Source organism: Chiloscyllium punctatum, chromosome 11 (assembly GCF_047496795.1).
Source record: "Chiloscyllium punctatum isolate Juve2018m chromosome 11, sChiPun1.3, whole genome shotgun sequence".
Lineage (NCBI taxonomy): Eukaryota > Metazoa > Chordata > Chondrichthyes > Orectolobiformes > Hemiscylliidae > Chiloscyllium > Chiloscyllium punctatum.
Window position 1 is genome coordinate 86,854,778 of NC_092749.1, and position 20,225 is coordinate 86,875,002.

The 20,225-nt window shown below is 43.3% G+C and overlaps 1 protein-coding gene and 1 long non-coding RNA gene across 2 annotated transcripts in view; one reads left to right on the forward strand and one right to left on the reverse strand.

The window, feature by feature from the left end:
- LOC140483162 (uncharacterized) overlaps positions 1–4,804 on the reverse strand; it is a 51,247-nt gene extending 46,443 nt beyond the window's left edge. Inside the window, exon 1 of the long non-coding RNA XR_011961904.1 lies at positions 4,449–4,804. This is a non-coding gene — a long non-coding RNA (uncharacterized lncRNA). The remainder of the gene's footprint in view (positions 1–4,448) is intronic.
- Positions 4,805–5,072: 268 nt separating this feature from the next.
- Positions 5,073–20,225, forward strand: part of igf2r (insulin-like growth factor 2 receptor) — a 207,495-nt gene continuing 192,342 nt past the window's right edge. The window contains exon 1 of the mRNA XM_072581192.1: positions 5,073–5,293. Coding sequence (XP_072437293.1) covers positions 5,172–5,293 — 122 coding nt within the window. The 5' untranslated portion in view covers positions 5,073–5,171. The remainder of the gene's footprint in view (positions 5,294–20,225) is intronic.

Genomic DNA, 20,225 nt, shown 5'->3' on the forward strand with positions numbered 1-20,225 from the left:
TAATAATTAAAAAGCATATTGAGTTCAGGCTTTTCAAAGTAATATTGTCCTAACACATTTAAGTTTATTGATAAACTAATCTGGTACAAATGAAACTTCACAATCATGTAGGGCTTTTTTTGAAAATGTTCAGGTCATAACAGCTAGGAGCCCCTACTTTCTAGAATCGGGACAGTGTGAAGCAGATTCGGGTAAATCTATCACAACAGAGTCAACATTGCAATCCAGATCCTTCACACTTCTCATGATGGGTCACTGAATCCAAACTGCTGACTCTGCTTTCTTGAGACAGCTACTGCCAAACCTGAACTTCTTCAGCAATTTCTGTTTCAGATTTCCAGCATCTGCATTGGTTTGTTATCTAGGTATTCCTATTTGTGAGGTCAATGAACGGTCACTTGATTATTATATCTTAGGCAATTCACAATTACACTGTCCCTGTCCATATAAACTTCATTTCACTTAGAAATTTAAAAGGAGGTCCTCGAGAGAAGTAATATCTGGATTACTCCCGGTGCTACGAACTAGTGAGGGCAGGAATAGGAGGATAGAGCAGATGAATGCATGGCTGAGGAGCTGGTGTTTGGGGGAAGGATTCACATTTTTGGATCATTGGAATGCCTTTTGGGGTAGAAGTGACCTGTACAAGAAGGACGGATTGCACCTAAATTGGAAGGGGATTAATATACTGGCAGGGAGATTTGCTAGAGCTGCTCGGGAGGATTTAAACTAGTAAGATGTGGGAGTGGGACCCAGGGAGACAGTGAGGAAAGAGATCAATCTGAGGCTGGTACAGTTGAGAACAGAAGCGAGTCAACAGTAAGGGCAGGCAGGGACAAGGTAGGACTAATAAATTAAACTGCATTTATTTCAATGCAAGGGGCCTAACAGGGAAGGCATATGAACTCAGGGCATGGTTAGGAACATGGGACTGGAATATCATAGCAATTATGGAAACATGGCTCAGGGATGGACAGGACTGGCAGCTTAATGTTCGGATACAAATGCTACAGGAAGGATAGAAAGGGAGGCAAGGAAGGAGGGGGAGTGGCGGTTTTGATGAGGGATGGCATTACAGCTGTGCTGAGGGAGGATATTCCCAGAAATACATCCAGGGAAGTTATTTGGGTGGAACTGAGAAATAAGAAAGGGATTGTATTATAGATCCCCTAATAGTCAGAGGGAAATTGAGAAACAAACTTGCAAGAAGTTCTCAGCTATCTGTAAGATAGATAGGGTGTTTATGGTAGGGGATTTTAACTTTCCAAACATAGACTGGGACTGCCATAGTGTTAAGTTTAGATGGAGAGGAATTTGTTAAGTGTGTACAAGACAATTTTCTGATTCAGTATGTGGATGTACTTACGAGAGAAGGTGCAAAACCTGACTAACTCTTGGGAAATAAGGCAGGGCAGGTGACTGAGGTGTCAGTGGGGGAGCACTTTGAGGCCAGTGACCATAATTCTATTAGATTAAAAATAATAATGGAAAAGGATAGACCAGATCTAAAAGTTGAGGTTCTAAATTAGAGAAAGTCAATTTTGACAGTATTAGGTAAGAATGTTTGAAAGCTGATTGGTGCAGATGTTTGCAGGTAAAGGGACGGCTGGAAAATGGGAAGCCTTCAGAAATGAGATAACAAGAATCCAAAGCAAGTATATTCCTGTTAGGATGAAAGGAAAGGCTGGGTAGTGCAATGAATGCTGGATGACTAAAGAAATTGAGGGGTTGGTTAAGAAAAAGAAGGAAGCATATGAAAGGTTTGGCCGGATCGATCAAGTGAATCCTTAGAAGAGTATAAAGGAAGTAGGAGTATACTTCAGAGGGAAATCAGGAGAGCAAAAAGGAGACATGAGATAGCTTTGGCAAATAGAATCAAGGAGAATCCAAAGAGTTTTTACAAATACATTAAGGACAAAAGGGTAACTAGGGAGAGAATAGGGCCCCTCAAAGATCAGCAAGGCGGCCTTTGTGTGGAGCAGCAGAAAATGGGGAAGATATTAAATGAGTATTTTGCATCAGTATTTACTGTGGAAAAGGATATGGAAGATATAGACTGTAGGGAAATAGATGGTGACATTTTACAAAATGCCCATAGTACAGAGGAGGAAGTGCTGGATGTCTTGAAACGCATCAAGGTGGATAAATCCTCAGGACCTGATCAGGTGTTCCCTAGAACTCTGTGGGAAGCTAGGGAAGTGGCTGCTGGGCCTCTTGCTGAGATATTTGTATCATCGATAGTCACAGGTGAGGTGCCGGAAGACTGGAGGTTGGCAAACGTGGTGCCACCATTTAAGAAATGTGGTAACGACAAAACAGGGAACTATAGACCAGGGAGCCTGACGTCGGTGGTGGGCAAGTTGTTGGAGGGAATCCTGAGGGACAGGATGTACATGTATTTGGAAAGGCAAGGACTGATTTGGGATAGTCAACATGGCTTTGTGCATGGGAAATCATGTCTTACAAACTTGGTTGAGCTTTTTGAGGAAGTAACAAAGAGGATTGATGAGGGCAGAGCAGTAGATGTGATCTATATGGACTTCAGTAAGGTGTCGACAAGGTTGCCCACGGGAGAGTGGTTAGCAAGGTTAGATCTCACAGAACACAGGGAGAAACTAGCCATTTGGATACAGAACTGGCTCATAGGCAGAAGACAGAGGGTGGTGGTGGAGGGCTGTTTTTCAGACTGGAGGCCTGTGACCAGTGGAGCGCCACAAGGATCGGTGCTGGGCCCTCTACTTTTTGACATTTACATAAATGATTTGGATGCGAGCATAAGAGGTACAGTTAGTAAGTTTGCAGATGACACCAAAATTGGAATGTAGTGGACAGCGAAGTGGGATACCTCAGATTACAACAGGATCTTGATCAGATGGGCCAATGGGCTGAGAAGTAGCAGATGGAGCTTAATTCAGGTAAATGCTGCATTTTGGGAAAGCAAATCTTAGCAGGACTTTGACACTTAATGGTAAGGTCCTAGGGAGTGTTGCTGAACAAACAGATCTCGGAGTGCAGGTTCATAGCTCCTTGAAAGTGGAGTTGCAGGTAGATACGACAGTGAAGAAGGCATTTGTTATGCTTTCCTTTATTGGTCAGAGTATTGAGTCCAGGAGTTGGGAGGTCATGTTGCGGCTGTACAGAACATTGGTTAGGAGACTGTTGCCAGGGTTGGAGGATTTGAGCTATGGGGAGAGGCTGAACAGGCTAGAGCTGTTTCCCTGGAGTATTGGAGGCTGAGGGATGACCTTATAGAGGTTTACAAAATTTTGAGGGGCATGGATAGGATAAATAGGCAAAGTCTTTTCCTGGGTCAGGGAGTCCAGAACTAGAGGGCATAGGTTTAGGGTGAGAGGGGAAAGATATAAAAGAGACCTATGGGGCAACCTTTTCCCACGTGTATGGAATGAGCTGCCAGAGGAAGTGGTGGAGGCTGGTACAATTTCAACATTTAAGAGGCATTTATGAATAGGGAGGGTCTGGAGGGATATGGGCCAGGTGCTTGCAGGTGGGACTAGATTGGGTTGGGATATCTGGTCGGCGTAGACGGGTTGGACCGAATGGGTCTGTTTCCATGTTGTACATCTCTACGACTGTCTATTATATGGTACTTCATCAATATCTTTTGAAAATCCTTACACACATCAAACGGTGTTAACCTCAGACTACTATATTATGTCAGAGCACAAAATCCAGTTAGTCAAATTTGCTTTTAATAAATTTTCTCCACAGATACTTCCAGGTCTACTGAGTATGTCCAAGATATTTTTAAGTACAAATTCTCTCCAACCACAGTATTTTACTTTTGACTTCATCAAATCTGTACTGTTTATAAGTCCAGAATTTTCTAAATGGAGATTAATTGACCTCTAGATTATCGTTTTTAGATGATCAAATCAATGTTCAAAATGAATAATATTAAGTTACAAATCTCATGTAAGTAAATAATCCTGAACACCTTCAAACCTTAAACCCTTTCTTCAGCCTCCAACAGATAACATAAGTGGTTGCAACATTAAAAAAACACACTTACACATTTGAACAATTCAAGATTTCTATTTTAATTAGCTTGTTCAGTTATATTATGGGGCATACGGGATTTGGATATCTGGCCCAGATATCAGGACACTATTACTGCATCAGAACATCCACTGCTGAGCCTTATAACCTGAATAATTGACAGCTCAGTTACAATTAAATCCCAATAAGGATCAGAAGCCTGAAATGTTAAACAACAAAACCTTAGTAATGGTGGCGTTCACTCAGGAAGCAGTTAGGCTAAAGAGAGAAAGCTCCCACAAAGGCCCGATGTTGTCATATGATCAGTGTCTACGTGCCAGTCCTCCATAGCTACACAAATACACAACAGTCACTCATCTCAAAACCTCAATAAACTTATCGGCGATACGTGACAACGACCATACTGGTGATTTCCAGTACTTTAGCCGAACCTTCAGTAACACCTGCCGACCACCTGATCACATGCGTCACCTCGTCGTGCCTGAAGCGTGGCCGAGCCCAGCCTCATTGTCATGTGACCAGGATGGGGCAGAACCCAGCCTCTCTGAATGACGTGACGACGACAGGGCTGAACCCAGACTCGAACGGTCACGTGACTGGGAGGAAGGGCGAGCACGGACTCGCCGAATCATGTGACTAGGAGGAGAGGCTCATCCGGCATCGTCGCGTGATGTGACCAGGAGGTGGGGCTAACCCGGCCCCGCTGAGTTTTATGACTAGGAGGTGGGGCTAACCCGGCCCCGCTGTGTCACGTGACTAGGAGGAAGGGCTAACCCGGCCCCGCTGAGTCACGTGACTAGGAGGTAGGGCGAACCCGGCCCCGCTGAGTCACGTGACTAAGAGGTAGGGCTAACCCGGCCCCGCTGAGTCTTGTGACTAGGAGGTGGGGTTTACCCGGCCCCTCTGAGTCACGTGACATGGAGGTGGGGCTAACCCCGGCCCCACTGAGTCTTGTGACTAGGAGGTGGGGCTAACCCGGCCCCTCTGAGTCACGTGATGTGGAGGTGGGGCTAACCCGGCCCCACTGAGTCTTGTGACTAGGAGGTGGGGTTTACCCGGCTTCAGTGAGTCATGTGACGGGGGTCACAGGGTACCCGTTGCAGGAGCAGGCCTCGTTAATATTGTCCGGTGGGAGTCTCTGTTAACGGGTGTAAATGATGGCCCGTGTAGTGCCGTTCGGGTCTCTCCGAGCGGTGAGGTGGTTGCTCCTTGCCGTTTGTTGTGGGTGGAGCGGTGCGCAGGCTGACGATGTTCGTGTTTACCCGGAGCTATGCGGGTGAGTCTGGCCCTGTCACCCCACTGCCCCAGCGGCTTCAATCTGCTCTGGAGCTGCTGGCCCATTCAATCTCAGCGGCCTTCCGCTCGCTTTAACCGGGCATCGGGCCTGCTGCCAAGTGCCTGCGTGGAGGCCCGGCCGGTACCAAACCAGGAACTGCCCCCTGGCGCTGTCTGATCAGGAAAAACAAACTCCGGGAGAGAGTGGGGCGTGTTCGGCTGCTGCTTGGTCACCTTGAGGCGGGATGGGTTGCTGAAAACTCAGTCGTTGAAATACGTTTTAGTCAATAAATGGCTCCAGTGGTCAATTTCTCTGCTCTGGCCGGCCTCGTCGTGGCTCAGTGAGGGCTATTGTTGGCCTTATCTTTGGGTCAGATGGTTGTGGGTTCAAAATCTCGGTGACAGTTCCAGTGATTTGGCTAAAGTACTGCCCCTACCCCTTCACATGAGCGATCCTGTGAGTTGCTCTGAAGAGGATCAGGCGTATCCTGTGACCTGTCCACTCTTTACCACTCACCTTATTTCTAAAATGGATGAGCTGGTCGTTGTCACCTTGTTTATTAGGCCTCGTGAATTGTCTGTGTGTCAGTTTGTTTGCCATGGTTGGCAGTATGATGCTCACCAATTGCAAAAGCATTTTGTCTGTGAAATGCTGTGTGATGCTTTGCAATCGAGAAAGGCAATTAAAATATAATTTTCTGACTAAATGCCTTTTTGCTGATTAAGCTGTGTGCTTCAAGTCGATTATAGAGTCTGTACTGTGTGGATGCAGGCCAGTTGACCAGTAGAATTCACTTTGACCCTTAAAAGCAACCACTCCTTATACAACTCCTGTAATATTGCATTTTTCATGGCTAATCTGCCCAATTTGCACATTCCTGGGCATGATGGGCAATTGAGCATACCAATCCTGCACATCTTTGGACTGTGAGGAAATTGGAGCACATGGATGTGTGCCCCCAAGTAAAACCACTCTGGGCTAAATCTGAATAGTTCAATTTCTATGGATGTATAACTTCAATTTGGCAGATGTCTTCCACTTCATCCTCCTACATTTTTCACTGCCTGTTTCTGCTAACAATTCCTGTGTTATGCAAAAATCTAAAACTAGAGCATAACTATTGAATGGTCACCTCTGAATACAGCAGGATCTTGATCATATTAGCCAATGTGCTGAGGAGTTGCAGATGGAGTTTAATTTAGATAAATGCTCTTCAAAAGGATTCTGGGTAATCTAACATGGAGGATGGGAAAAATGGCTGAGGCTGCTCCTTTTCATTGAGAGATTTTAGGTGTTGGAGGCGATTTCTTCAAATTCCAGGAGCAGCAATTACTGTTTTATATGCTGTTGTATTGTTTTGGAACTTTGGAAGAGTGGTGGGACCCAGGGAGACAGTGAGGAAAGAGATCAATCTGACCCTGGTGCAGTTGAAAAGAGAAGAGTCAAACAAGGACAAAGCAGAAAAGAAGGTAGGACTGATAAATTATTTATTTAAATGCAAGAAGCCAACAGGGAAGGCAGATAAACTCAGGAACATGGGACTGGGATATCATAGCAATTACAGAAACACTGCTCAGGGATGGACAGGATTGACAGCTTAATGTTCCAGGATACAAATGCTACAGGAAGGACAGAAAAGGAGGCAAGAGAGGAGGGAGAGTGGTTTTTTTGATAAGGGATATCATTACAGCTGTACTGAGGGAGGATATTCCCGGAAATACATCCAGGGAGGTTATTTGGGTTGAATGGAGAAATGAGATGATCACCTTATTGGGATTGTATTTTAGATCCACTAGTAGTCAGAAGGAAATTGAGAAACAGATTTATGAGGAGATCTATTATCTGTAAGATTAATAGGATGGTTATGGTAGTGGATTTTAACTTTCCAAACGTTGACTGGTACTGTCATAGTGTTAAGGGTTTAGATGGAGAGGAATTTGTGTACAAGAAAATTTTCTGATTCAGTATGTGGATGTTCATACAAGAGAAGGTGCAAAACCTGACCTACTCTTGGGCAGGTGACTGAGGTCAGTGGGGGAGCACTTTGGGGCCAGCGACCATAATTCTATTAGCTTTAAAACAGTGATGGAAAAGGATAGACCAGATCAAAAAGCTGAAGTTCTAAGTTCGGGGTAGACGTATTTTGCTGGTATAAGGCAAAACTTTCAAAAGCTGTTTGGGGGCAGATGTTCGCAGGTAAAGGGATGGCTGGAAAATGGGAAGCCTTCAGAAATGAGATAATGAGAATCCAGAGAAAGTATATTCCTGTTAGGGTGAAAGGAAACGTTAGGTGCAGGGAATGCTGGATGATTAAAGAAATTGAAGGTTTGGTTACAAAAAAGGAAGCATATGTCAGGTATAGACAGGATAGATCAAGTGAATCCTTAGAGTATAAAGGAAGTAGGAGTATACTTCAGAGGGAAATCAGGAGCACAAAAAGGAGACATGAGAGAGCTTGGCAAATATGGTTAAGGAGAATCCAAAGGGTTTTTACAAATACATTAAGGACAAAAGGGTAACTTGGGAGAGAATAGGGCTCCTCAAAGATCAGCAAGGCAGCCTTTGTGTGGAGCTGCGGGAGATAATAAATGAATATTTTGCATCAGTGTTTACTGTGGAATAGGGCATGGAAGATGCGGAATGTAGGGAGATAGATGGTGACATCTTGCAAAATGTCTATATTACAGAGGAGAAAGTGCTGAATGTCTTAAAACGCATAAAAATGGATAAATCCCCAGGACCTGATCAGATGTACCCTAGAACTCTGGGAAGCTAAGGAAATGATTGCTGGGCCTCTTACTGAGATATATGTGCCATTGATAGTTGCAGGTGAGGTGCTGGAAGACTGGAGGTTGGCTAATGTGGTGCCACTGTTTTAAGAAGGGTGGTAAGGACAAGCGAGGGAGCTATAGACTAGTGAGCCTAATGTCAGTGGTGGGCAAGTTGTTGGAGGGAATCCTGAGGAACAGGATGTACATGTATTTGGAAAGGCAAGGACTGATTCGAGATAGTCAACATGGTTTTGTGCATGGGAAAACTTGATTGTGTTTTTTGAAGAAATAACAAAGAGGATTGAAGGCACAGCGGTGGACGTGGCCTATATGGACTTAAGTAAGGCATTCAAAGTGTTTCCCCATGGGAGACTGGCTAGCAAGGTTAGATCTCATGGGATGGAGGGAGAACTAGCCATTTGGCTACAGAACTGGCTCAAAGATAGAAGACAGGGTGGTGGAGGGTTGTTTTTCAAAATGGAGAATTGTGACCAGTGGTGTGCTACAAGGATCGGTGCTGGATCCACTACTTTGTTATTTATATAAATGATTTGGATGTGAGCATAAGAGGTATGGTTAGTAAGTTTGCCGATGACACCAAAATTGGGGGTGTAGTGGACAGCGAAGAAGGTTACTTCATTACGACAGATCTTGATCAGATGGGCCAATGGGCTGAGAAGTGGCAGATGGAGTTTAATTTAGATAAATGCGCGCTGCTGCATTTTGGGAAAGCAAATCTTAAGGCTTATACACTTAATGGTAAGGTCCTAGGGAGTGTTGCTAAACAGAGACCTTGGAGTGCAGGTTCATAGGTCCTTGAAAGTGGAGTCGCAGGTAGATAGGATAGTGAAGAAGGCGTTTGGTATGCTTTCCTTTATTGGTCAGAGTATTGAGTACAGGAGTTGGGAGGTCATGTTGCGGCTGTACAGGACATTGGTTATGCCACTGTTGGAATATTGTGTGCAATTCTGGTCTCCTTCCTGTTGGAAGGATGTTGTCAAACTTGAAAGGGTTCAGAAAAGACTAAAAAGGATTTTACCAGGATTGGAGGGAGAGGTTGAACAGGCTAGGGCTGTTTCGACTGGAGAGTCGGAGACTGAGGGGTGACCTTTATTGAGGTTTATAAAATTGAGTGGCATGGATGGGATAAATAGTGTCTTCCCTAGGGTGGGAGAGTCCAGAACTAGAGGGCATAGGTTTAGGGTGAGAGGGGAAAGATTTAAAAGACACTGAAGGGCAACCTTTTTCATGCAGACTGTAGTACGTGTATGGAATGAGCTGCCAGATGAAGTGGTGGAGGCTAGTACGATGGCAACATTTAAAAGGCATCTGGATGGGTATATGAACGAGGAGGTTTTGGAGGGATATGGGCCAGGTGCTGGCAGGTGGGACTATGTTGGGTTGGGATATCTGATCGGCATGGACAAGTTGGACCGAAGGGTCTTTAGATGCTGTACATCTCTGGCTCTCTCTCTGAGGTGGGTTCAAACTAATTCAGCAGGTTGGATGGGAACCCAAATTGTACTTCGAGTGTACAGAGCTGGAGTCATGAGGTAGTGAATAAGGTTTCAAGTTTGCAACGGGGCACCCACAAGCAAGAGTTTGGTTTGAAGTGTATCTACTTCAATGTTAGGAGCATCCAGGATAAGATGTGTGAACTTGCAGGATGGGTTGGTACCTGGAATTTCAATGTTGTAGCCATTTGAGGTATTGGTAGAGCGGGAACAGGATTGGTTGTTGCAGGTTCTGGGATTTAGATGTTTTGGGAAGAACAGAAGATGGTAAAAAGTAGGTGGGGAGGCAGTTGGCATCGTTAGTCAAGGTCAGTATTACAGTTGCAGAAAGGATGTTTGAGGACTCATCTACTGTGGTAGTATGGGCTGAGGCTAGAAATGGAAAAGGAGAGATCACAGAGAATTTTCCAAAGGCCTACGAATAGTTTCACAGATGGAGCGAGTGTGATTGCAGTTATAGGGGACTTAACTTTCCAGATATTGACTGGAAATACTATAGTTTGTGTTCTTTTAGATGGGGCAGTTTTTGTCCAATGTGTGCAGGATGGTTTCCTGTCAATATGTAGTCAGACCGGCAAGGGGTGAGGCCATATTATATTTGGTACAGGGTAATGAGCCTAGCCAGATGTTAAATTTGGAGTTGGTGAGTGCCTTGGTGATAGTGACCACAATTCAGTTATGTTTACTTTAGTGATGGAAAGAGATAGGTATACACTGCAAGGCAAGAGTTAAAGCTGGTGGAAAGGCAATTACGATGCAATTAGGCAAGATTTAGGATACGCAGCAAGGGAATGGAAAGTGCAGGGGATGGACACAATTGAATTGTGGAGCTTATTCAAGGAAGAGCCTTTTTTCCTTCGTGATGGCTAGCACAAGGGGGCATAGCTTCAAATTGAGGGGTGATCTAGGACCGATGTCAGAGGTAGTTTCTTTGCTCAGTACCGGGGGGGGTGGAGTGCACTGTCTGCAACAATAGTAGACTCGCCAACCTGAAAGGCATTTAAATGGTCATTAGATAAACATATGGATGAAAATGGAATAGTGTAACTGAATGGGCTTCAGACTGGCTACACAGGTTGGTGCAATATCAAGGGCCGAGGGTCCTGTACTGTGCTGTTATGTTCTATATGTTTAAAGCAAGAGGGGAAAGATATACAAGGGATGTAAGAGGCAACTTTTTCATGCAGAAGATGGTGAGTGTATTGAATGAACTGCTGGAAAAAGTTAGAGGCTGATACAATTGCAATATTTAGAAGGCATATGGATGGGAATATGAATGGGAGGGGTTTAGAGGGATTGGGCCAAATGTTGGGAAATAGGACGAGATCAGTTTGGGATATTTGGTCGGCATGGATGAGGTGGACTGAAGGGTCTGTTTCTGTGCTCTATATCTCTGTCTCTGACTCTATAACTATTGTAAATAATGCTATCCATTCCTGCTTTTAGACGATTTGGCTGAAAAGTGATACTGGAAAAGCACAGCCGGTCAGGCAGCATCTCATGCTCAAAACATTGACTGTCCTGATCCTCGGGCTGTGCTTCTCCAGTGTCACACTTTTTGATTCTGATCTCCAGCATCTGCTGTCTTCACTTTCTCCTATAGAATATTTGGTCAATGTTCAGACCCTGGATACGTGGTGTATTACTTTCATGCCATATAAGTGGCAGGCAGCGACATGAAATTGTAATTGTGAACCCTTGATAAATTGAGGTATTGTCACTGCTAATGGCCTACCATCAACATCCTATAGGCTGCAACTAACCAGAAATTTACCTGGAGTAACCATATATCGCTGTGGCTAGGTGAATAGGCCAGAAGATGGGATCTCATCAACTGATTCTTCAAAAACCATTCAGTGTCAAAAAAGCACAGGCCAGGTGTGCAATGGAATACTGCTCATTTAACTGAATAAGAGTAACTTGAGTAATAGAAGCATCCAAGACAAAGCCTGCTGATTGGCATTCCATTCGCTCCCTTAATTCTTTCCCTTCACTGGAAAACCGTGGCACTGTGTGCAAGATGAATTAAAACAACTTTCAGGTTCCACTATCCTTAGTGCACTCACTCCATAGTATTGCCAGCATTTTGTTTAGTTTTGATATTCCAAACACTATGGTGTTTTCCTTCCTCTTTAAGTATTTCTAAATGTTCTGTGATTGAGTTTTTGGATTGGAAAACTGAACAATCAGCTCTTTGAAAGTACAATTTTAAAAATAAATTCTAGACACATTTCTAGTGTTAAATGATGTGGATTCATTTTCGTTGAGAATAAAGTGATGCTCATAATGCATTTTACTTCATCTCAAATTTAAACCAATACAAACCAATCATAGCTTGGATTAAGTAAATTATTCACCATTGTTCACACTACAAGCTGATACTGATAAGGGAGTTACAAGGTTCATGCCAATATTTAAATTCCACCTGAGTTTTGCAAAATGACATGACCCAATAGCTTATGCAGTTTAGATTTGGAATATTTTAGAATAATGCTTTGGAGCCAAAAGTGAGCACATCGTTCCTGTTACAATTATTTGCACTTGCATAGAATGCTGAACATGCTCAAACCTCCTGGAGTTTTATTGAACAAGATTTGACATTACAAAGAGGTTTTAAGGGGCGACATAAGAGGTCAGTGAATTCAAAATTGTCGTATTCCGGAGCCTGGGACATAGGCATTGTTAATGGTGAATTAACACCAGGTTGTAGTCCATTGGGTTTACTTGAAATCACAAGCTTTTGGAGCACTGCTCTTTCTCCAGGTGAGGAGAGAGAAGCACAATTGCAGGATTTATAGGCAGAGCATTCAAAAGATTATGCAAAATGGTGAGTGGGATGTCTATTAAGTTTCTGCAGGTTTGATGGTGAGAGTAATGTGTCAATAGGTGAATAACAAGTGAAGGGATGACCTAAATCCAATTAAATGAGGCACAGACCATTAAAATATATGGTGCTGGAGACAAACCAAATAACTCTAATAACGTGATAGGTATGAAGAGTCGCATGCTGAGCATCTAACCAAAGTCATAAGTAATCCAAAAACTCTACAAATTAAGATAGAGAGATCATAACTTATCAAGGTGATGGTGTTAAAACAGGACAGGAACGAATATTTTACAAAAGTGTGGTGGGGTCATTTAGCATGACATGAACCAACCTCACAATTGAGGCCATCTTCGTGGGTACAGAACTTGACTATCCATTTCTGTTTGGTGATTCTGCGCTGTGTATTTTCAAAGGTCGCTTGGAGGGTGCTTACCTGAAGATTGGAAGCTGAATGTTCTTGACCATGGAAGTGTTCCCCAACTGGGAAGGAACATTCCTGTCTGGTGATTGCGCAGTGCCTGTTTATGCATCGTAGCATCTGCATTGTCTCGTCAATGGTGAATTGGTTTACTAAAGAGGCCAGAATTAGTTGCAGTCAGAGGGTTGTAAGTTGGGAAGAAATTGTGACAAGTATTCACAAATTAGGATGAAAATTTCTCAACAAAAACCAAAAGAACTGGATGCTGTAAGTCAGAGCTAAAAATATAAATTGCTGGAAATGCTCAGCAGGTCTGGCAGCATCTGTGGAGAGAATCGTAAACATTTCTGGTCAAGTGACTCTTCCTCCGAACCGATGGTAGCTAGGGCAATGTCGGTTTATAAGATGATAGGGTCAGGGAGGAAATAAGGAGTCCACTATAGGTGGGGATGGAGCCCAAAAAAGAGCAGTTGGACAGATAGAGGAGTGGATGATCTGGCAAGGAGGGTGAATCTCTCTTAATAGGCACTATGGCTAATAGTGGGCAGTGTGTAATAGCAGACTGTGATAATAAGGCTTACCTGTGGGGAGCTGAGGGTAAGGAAATGGGACAACTCAAGCCTCAAAGGTTAATGAACTTCACATTGAGTCCGGAAGGCTGCAGGGTCTCCAGGCAGAAAATGAGGTGCTGCTTTTCCAGCATATGAGCTTCGCTGGAGCAATGCAACAAGCCTGAGACCGATTTTGGCCAGGGTGCATGGTTTAAGTGGCAGGCAACAGGAAGCTCAGGGTCACTTTTTGTTTTTTGAGCGGCGCACAGCTTGCACTTTACGCCAGTTTCAGAATTTCCAGTTTGCGGGCTGCAGCTGTTTTCTTTTTTAAAACTACGGACATGCAATCCCTTTACATGTCCTTCACCCACAAGGATGGTGTCTGGGCTCTCTGCTTCCTGAACTGTCTCCATCCTCCACCAGTCTCCTCCATCCAACTGAGCTTATCCTCACCTTGAGCAACTTTTAACTCCTTTTCCTTCAGGTCAGAGGGATGGCCATGGGTTTGCAGGTGAGACTGTCTTTGGGGTACGTGGAACATTCCTTAGTACAGTCTAATTTCAGCCCACATCCACAACTCTTTCTCCGGTATATCGATAATATCATCGGTGTTGCCTCCCTCTCATCCAGAATTGGAAAAGTTTTATCTTTTTTTTTTGTTTGCTTCCAATTTTCACCATACTCTTACCTTCACCTGATCTATCTCTGACTCCGCCCTTCGCTTGACATCTGTTTCCAATTTGGGGGATAGACTGGCTACAAATATATGCTATAAACCCACAGACTCCTACAGTTAGCTGAACTATACATTTTCGCACCCTGGTTCCAGTAAAAACTTTCATTTCCCCAGTTCTTCCATCACCATAGAATTTGTTCCGATGCCAATTTTGAGAGGAAGCCTCCAAAATGTCAACCTTCCTCAACCGAGGGATCCCCGGCATCTTTGTCGACAAGGCTTTCGACTGGGTCCGACCCATTTGCACTTCCACCTGCACCCTCTCCCTTCCTTCCCGCAACAGTGATAGGGTCTCCCTTGTCCGTGCCTACCAGCATCCTCATCCGGAGAATCATTAACCACCTCCAGCAAGATGCCACCACCGTCGGCCACATTTCACTCTCCTTCCTTGTCAGCCTTCCACGGGGACCATTCCCTCTGACGCAGCCTGCTCCATTCTGTCACTCCCAACAATAACAATAACAACAACAATAATCTCCACACCCCCATAGATTCACGCCACCTACTGCTACTGCAGAAGGTGCAACACCTGTCCACTTCCTTCACCCACCCCACCCCACCTACAGGATCTGTGTTGGGTCCATTGCTTTTTGTCATTTATATAAAATGATTTGGATGTGAATGTGGAAGGTATAGTTAGTAAGTTTCCAGATGACAACAAAATTGGTGTTGTGCACTGAAGCAGGTTATCTCTAATTAAATCAGGACCTTGATCAGATGGACCAATGGATTGAGGAGTGTCAGATTAGATTACTTAGTGTGGAAACAGACCCTTTGGCCCAACAAGTCCACACTGACCTGCTGAAGCACAACCCACCCAGACCCATTCCCCTACATTCACCCCTGCCCTTAACACTGGGCAATTTAGCATTGCCAGTTCATCTAACGTGCACATTTTTGGACTGTGGGAGGAAACCGGAGCACCCAGAGGAAACCCACGCAAACATGGGGCGAATGTGCAAACTCCACACAGTCAGTCGTCTGAGGTGGGAATTGAACCCAGGTCTCTGGTGCTGTGAGGCAGTAGTGCTAACCTCTGTGCCACCGTGCTGCCCCTATGAGCCAATGGACTGAGTGGCAGATGATTTTAATCTAGATAAATCTGAGGTACATCTTTTTAATAGTAAGGTCCTGAGGAGTATTGTTGAACAAAGAGACCTTTGAGTGTTGTTACATAGTTCCTTGAAAGTGAAGTCACTGGGAGACTGGGTAGTGAAGGTGGCAGTTGGTATGCTTGTCTTTATTGGTCAGAGCGTAGGAGTTGGGAGGTCAAGTTGCTGCTGTAGATGACATTGGTTAAGCCACTTTTGGAATACTATGTTCAACTCTGATCTCTCAGCTGCAAGAAGGATATTAAACTTGAAAGGGTTCAGAAAAGATTTACAAGCATGTTGCTGGGGTTGGAAGGTTTGAGCTATTGGGCGAGACTGAATTAGGTGAGGGCTGTTTTCCCTGGCGTGTTGGAGGCTGAGGCATGACTTTGTCGAAGTTTATAAAATCATGAGGGGCATTGATAGGGTTAATAAGCTCTTTTTCTTGGGGTGCGGGAGTCCAGAACTACAGGGCATAGGTTAAAGTGAGACGGGAAGGATTTGAGATCTAAGGGGAAGATGATGGTGCATGTATGGAATGGTCTGCCAGAGAAGGTGAGGACTGCAGATGCTGGATGTCAATGTCAAAAAGTATGGTGCTGGGGAGGCACAGCAGGTCAGGCAGCATTGAGGAACAGGAGAATTGGTTTTCTGGCATACTCCCTTCAGGGAGTTGTGGAACCAGGTACAATTATACTCACCAGATACCTTTAAATATTATGTGGAAACGAAGCGTTTAAAGGGCTATGGGTCAAATTCTGGCAATTGGGACTAGATTAATTTAGGATATCTGGTTGGCATGAATGAGTTGGTCCATCCAAAGGGTTTGTTTCCATGCTGTGCATGGCTATGGTTCTGAGACCAGTCAAGATAGTATGGCGAGTAGAGTCCAGAAGTAATAAACATGGTTGAGGGTTTCAGCGAGTAGACCATGCAAATTTTGTGCTTCACTCAATCTTTCACCCATTCTTCACCCTTTAAATCTATCTGTGCCTGTCTCCCTCATAGGCAATGTGTTCATTCTGAATTTCCTATTTGATTTACTGATTATCTTGTATGAATGACCAGCAATGTTTGTTTCCCACAAGTGGAAGTACTTTATCTATTCTCTGAAAGCACTTCATGATTTTAAAGGCAGCCCCTCATCCTTCTCTTGAAATTGACACTGTTCAAATTTACGTGTTTCAAAAACTTTTTAAAAGGTTCCCTGCATGCTGTATCCCTGAGCTTCATGTTGGAGCTCCTGAATAATGTGGAGTGCATTTCTAAAACAAATTTCAGTTTGGACGAGAGGAAAGCCACTTGCACTTAATCCTCTTGCTAACTATAGAAAATGCTCACCCTGAGTTGGCAGTTCATCTTTCATGTAAAACTGGTTATTGAAGTAAATTGTCAATTTCATTTAGTTCATGAACAGTGTCTGAATCCTGAGACACTCAAAAGACCATTTGTGGCAGGGAGGATTCTGAGAGCTCATAAAGTTCACATTGGTGAGCTGACTGACAATTTGAACAAAATTTATCTGCTACTGGAGTTTGCAATCAAGTCGTCTTAGTTTTCTGAACTGGAAAGTCTCTAGTCATCAAATTGGGAATGTTAGAATAGTCATAAAAACATTTGACTACTATATGGATTGGTTCAGAATTTGAGGACGAGCACTTCCTATTCAATATGCTAACAACTGTCCTCTCATTTTGTGGGCCTGTTTGCAGCAACTAGCTGCATATGATTCACTTTCACTTTCTTCAGGGTCTGCATCATATAAGCAGGGTAAGCAACTGCAGAGCTGTTCACCCATCAGCTGTCCAATCCTCACTAAATTGTATAATCTGTAAATCATGGAGTACAAATTTTTGGTTTAAATTGTGTGCAATGTGATATAGAAAGTGGGTCAAAGAATGTATCTGTGGAAGAGTTTTTGTTTTAAAAGAAACCTTGTGCAGTAATTCAATTCTATTCTTGTAAAATCATTTTTAGGGTCAGAGGTCACTTGGCAGTTTACTTTCTCAAAATAAACCTGTTTTGGCACATTCTGATGCATCAGTGGCATGAAATCCTGAAAGAGGACTTGAAGTCAGACTTTTTTATCAAGAGGTGGCCACTGCACTCCAAGATTCTTTGGCAATTAAGATTAAAAAAAAACTTGCACCTAGAGATGTGCAGCATGGAAACAGACCCTTTGGTCCAACCTGTCCATGCCGACCAGACATCCCAAAGTTAACTATTGGGTAAACACACAACTTTGTACCCTTCTATTTAATACCTGTACCAAGTCCATCTTTGTGGGGGTAAATTGACGTAGCAACTTCAGAATTTCCAGTCTTTGCTTTGCATTCATTGCATTGTTCAAAAGTTGCTATCTGACTTATTCCTTAATGGTGAATTCATCACCAGAGCTCTCAAAGCAAAATTCAAGCCAAGTAATAATTGTTTGATTCTTTGCCCGAATATGATGCCATAATGCTGTTGCTTAGATCACAACTTTGCCTCAGGACATTTTTCTGCTTATTGGCTTTTACAGAAATGAAATATGTGACTTGTTTTCAGTATGCATAGTTGCTGTAACTTTAAACTTGTTAGTAAATGTGCATTTTGCATTGTATGGTTGAGTATAACTAAGTAGAGGTTTTTACATGATTAAGTACTGTGCATTCATGCCATACTAGGGACTTGGGTACAGGGTTAGATCACTATAGTATTGAAAGAATATTGCATTGTTAGATGAGCTGTTAGGTGGAGGCCTTCAAGTGCCTGTTCTGGTTCAGGCAGATGTTGTAATATCATAAATACAACTTGGAGAGCAGAAAGGTGTTGTGCCTGGGCCAATAACTTCAAAAATAGGTCAACTTCTTTACCTCTTTAGTTGCTTGCAGAAGGCTTTCCATTGGCTATCAGTGTAAGTTAGTGTACAAAGCAATTTGGGAATTGTATTGTTTTTAGGAAACAAGACTATATTGCTATAATAAATCTTTTTAACAAGGTATGTTATTCTGAGAATTGATACTAGTTTTTAAAACTTAGTTGTAATTCGCGAGTATGTGGTGAAGTTTGCTGTTGAATTGCACTTTTTAAACTTAGTAAATCTTCAGTGTTGCAATGGGCGATTAATATGAGCGCTGTAAAATTTCAGTTCTTGTGCTTTGTGTATTGAGTTGCTGACTGGAAACAACATAGGAATGGGTAAGACTCTTGCAGTGCAGCATCAGTATAGACACAGTGTTCTTTATTCATGATGTTGAACTGGAGGGATCTTTTTTACTGGTTGATTGCACCCAGTCTTTTGACCAGTGGTTGATGTATAGCACTGAGGTTGAAAGGTGTCATGCCTAAAATGTTGATTTTTCCTGCTGCGTGGATGCTGCCTGACCTGTGCTTTTCCAGCGCCACAGTGTTCAGAATACAGCTGTACCTTCTCTTCTGTTGAATTATCAATTTCTGTCAAAACTTCAGAGCTGGGTTGTGATCCGCTTTTAAGGGAGGTGATGAAGCTGTTTGTAACATTACTCTTTGTACAATAAGGGTTTAACTTTGCTATGGTTCTGAACATTATTAAAAGCAAATGCCATTATCCAGAGGCATTTCTGCCTTGAAAGAAGTCATGTAATTCACCTTTTAAATGTCTGACTGAAATATGAGGAACACCATGGTGAAATCTTGGTGTTTCATTCTTCAAAGGAGTGTCAAGATGCTAGAAGGATAAATTTAATGACAAGCAGTATATAAGGGAACTGGAAACAAGAAATGTTGGAAATCGCAGCAGGTCAGGCAGCATTTGCAGAGAGCAAGCCAGTGTTTCCAATCTAGATGACACTTTCTCAGAGCTTCATTAGGCTGTGAAGTGTCATCTAGAACTCCATGTTTGCTTGCTCTGTCCACGGATGCTGCCTCACCTGTGATTTCCAGCATTTATTGTTTCCAGTACAGATTCCAGTATCTGCAGTAATGTATTCCTTCCTAGTATATAAGTTTTGTGCACTTTGACGGTAAATTGAGATGGGGCTAGCCCATCTTTATTGCGCAAGGTAATTTAGTTGCTGGCGCGATCTAAATCTTGATTTTATTAATCTTGTGATTAGTGCGCAAGTGTGATAAAACATTAACAATAACTTTCAAGCTTGCTTTATGCGATAAAGATTTCAATTTTTCTCCTCTCTTGGATTTTGTTTCTTCAGATTCTGAGCTTAATTTGAACTTTTGGTCATTCCACATCAGTCTAATGTAATTCGTATCTGCTCATTGAAGAAAACAGTTTCATAATTGTAATCAATTTTTTTATTTAGATTAGATTACTTAGTGTGGAAACAGGCCCTTCGGCCCAACAAGTCCACACCGACCTGCCGAAGCGCAACCCATCCATTCCCCTACATTTACCCCTTTACCTAACACTATGGGCAATTTAGCATGGCCAATTCACCTGACCTGCACATCTTTGGACTGTGGGAGGAAACCGGAGCACCTGGAGAAAACCCACGCAGACACGGGGAGAACGTGCAAACTCCACACACTGTCGCCTGAGTCGGGAATTGAACCCGGGTTTCCACTGTGCCACCGTGCCGCCTGTCCTATGGATACTGTGAAGCATGTTTTTCCTGTCAATATTGCTCCTCAGACCTAAATTGTTATCTATGCCTAAGCGGTGAGGCATCCTCCACAATGGAGAGAGGAAAACACACTGGGTGATCACTCCATGGGACGCATTTGCTGTGTCTGTAAAAATGACGTAGTGCCCTGTTGCTTGCCACTTGGCATCACTGGCTCTTACGCTTTGTCTTTTAGTCTGGGCGCCGTCTCCATCTATTAGACGGCCCATCCCACAGACCCTCGCCCCACCACATTCATATAGTATGAACACCAACCCTTCCCAGCTGTTTTCAGTTATGACGGTCACTGGAATCAATGTTAACTTTTTGGCTCCATAGATGCTGCCATTTCTCTTACACTTTGCTTTTATAAATGCTAGGGTGAAAAGAGACGTGAAATTACAGGACTTCAGCTATTTACTTGCTTCACTTAGAAATCATCTG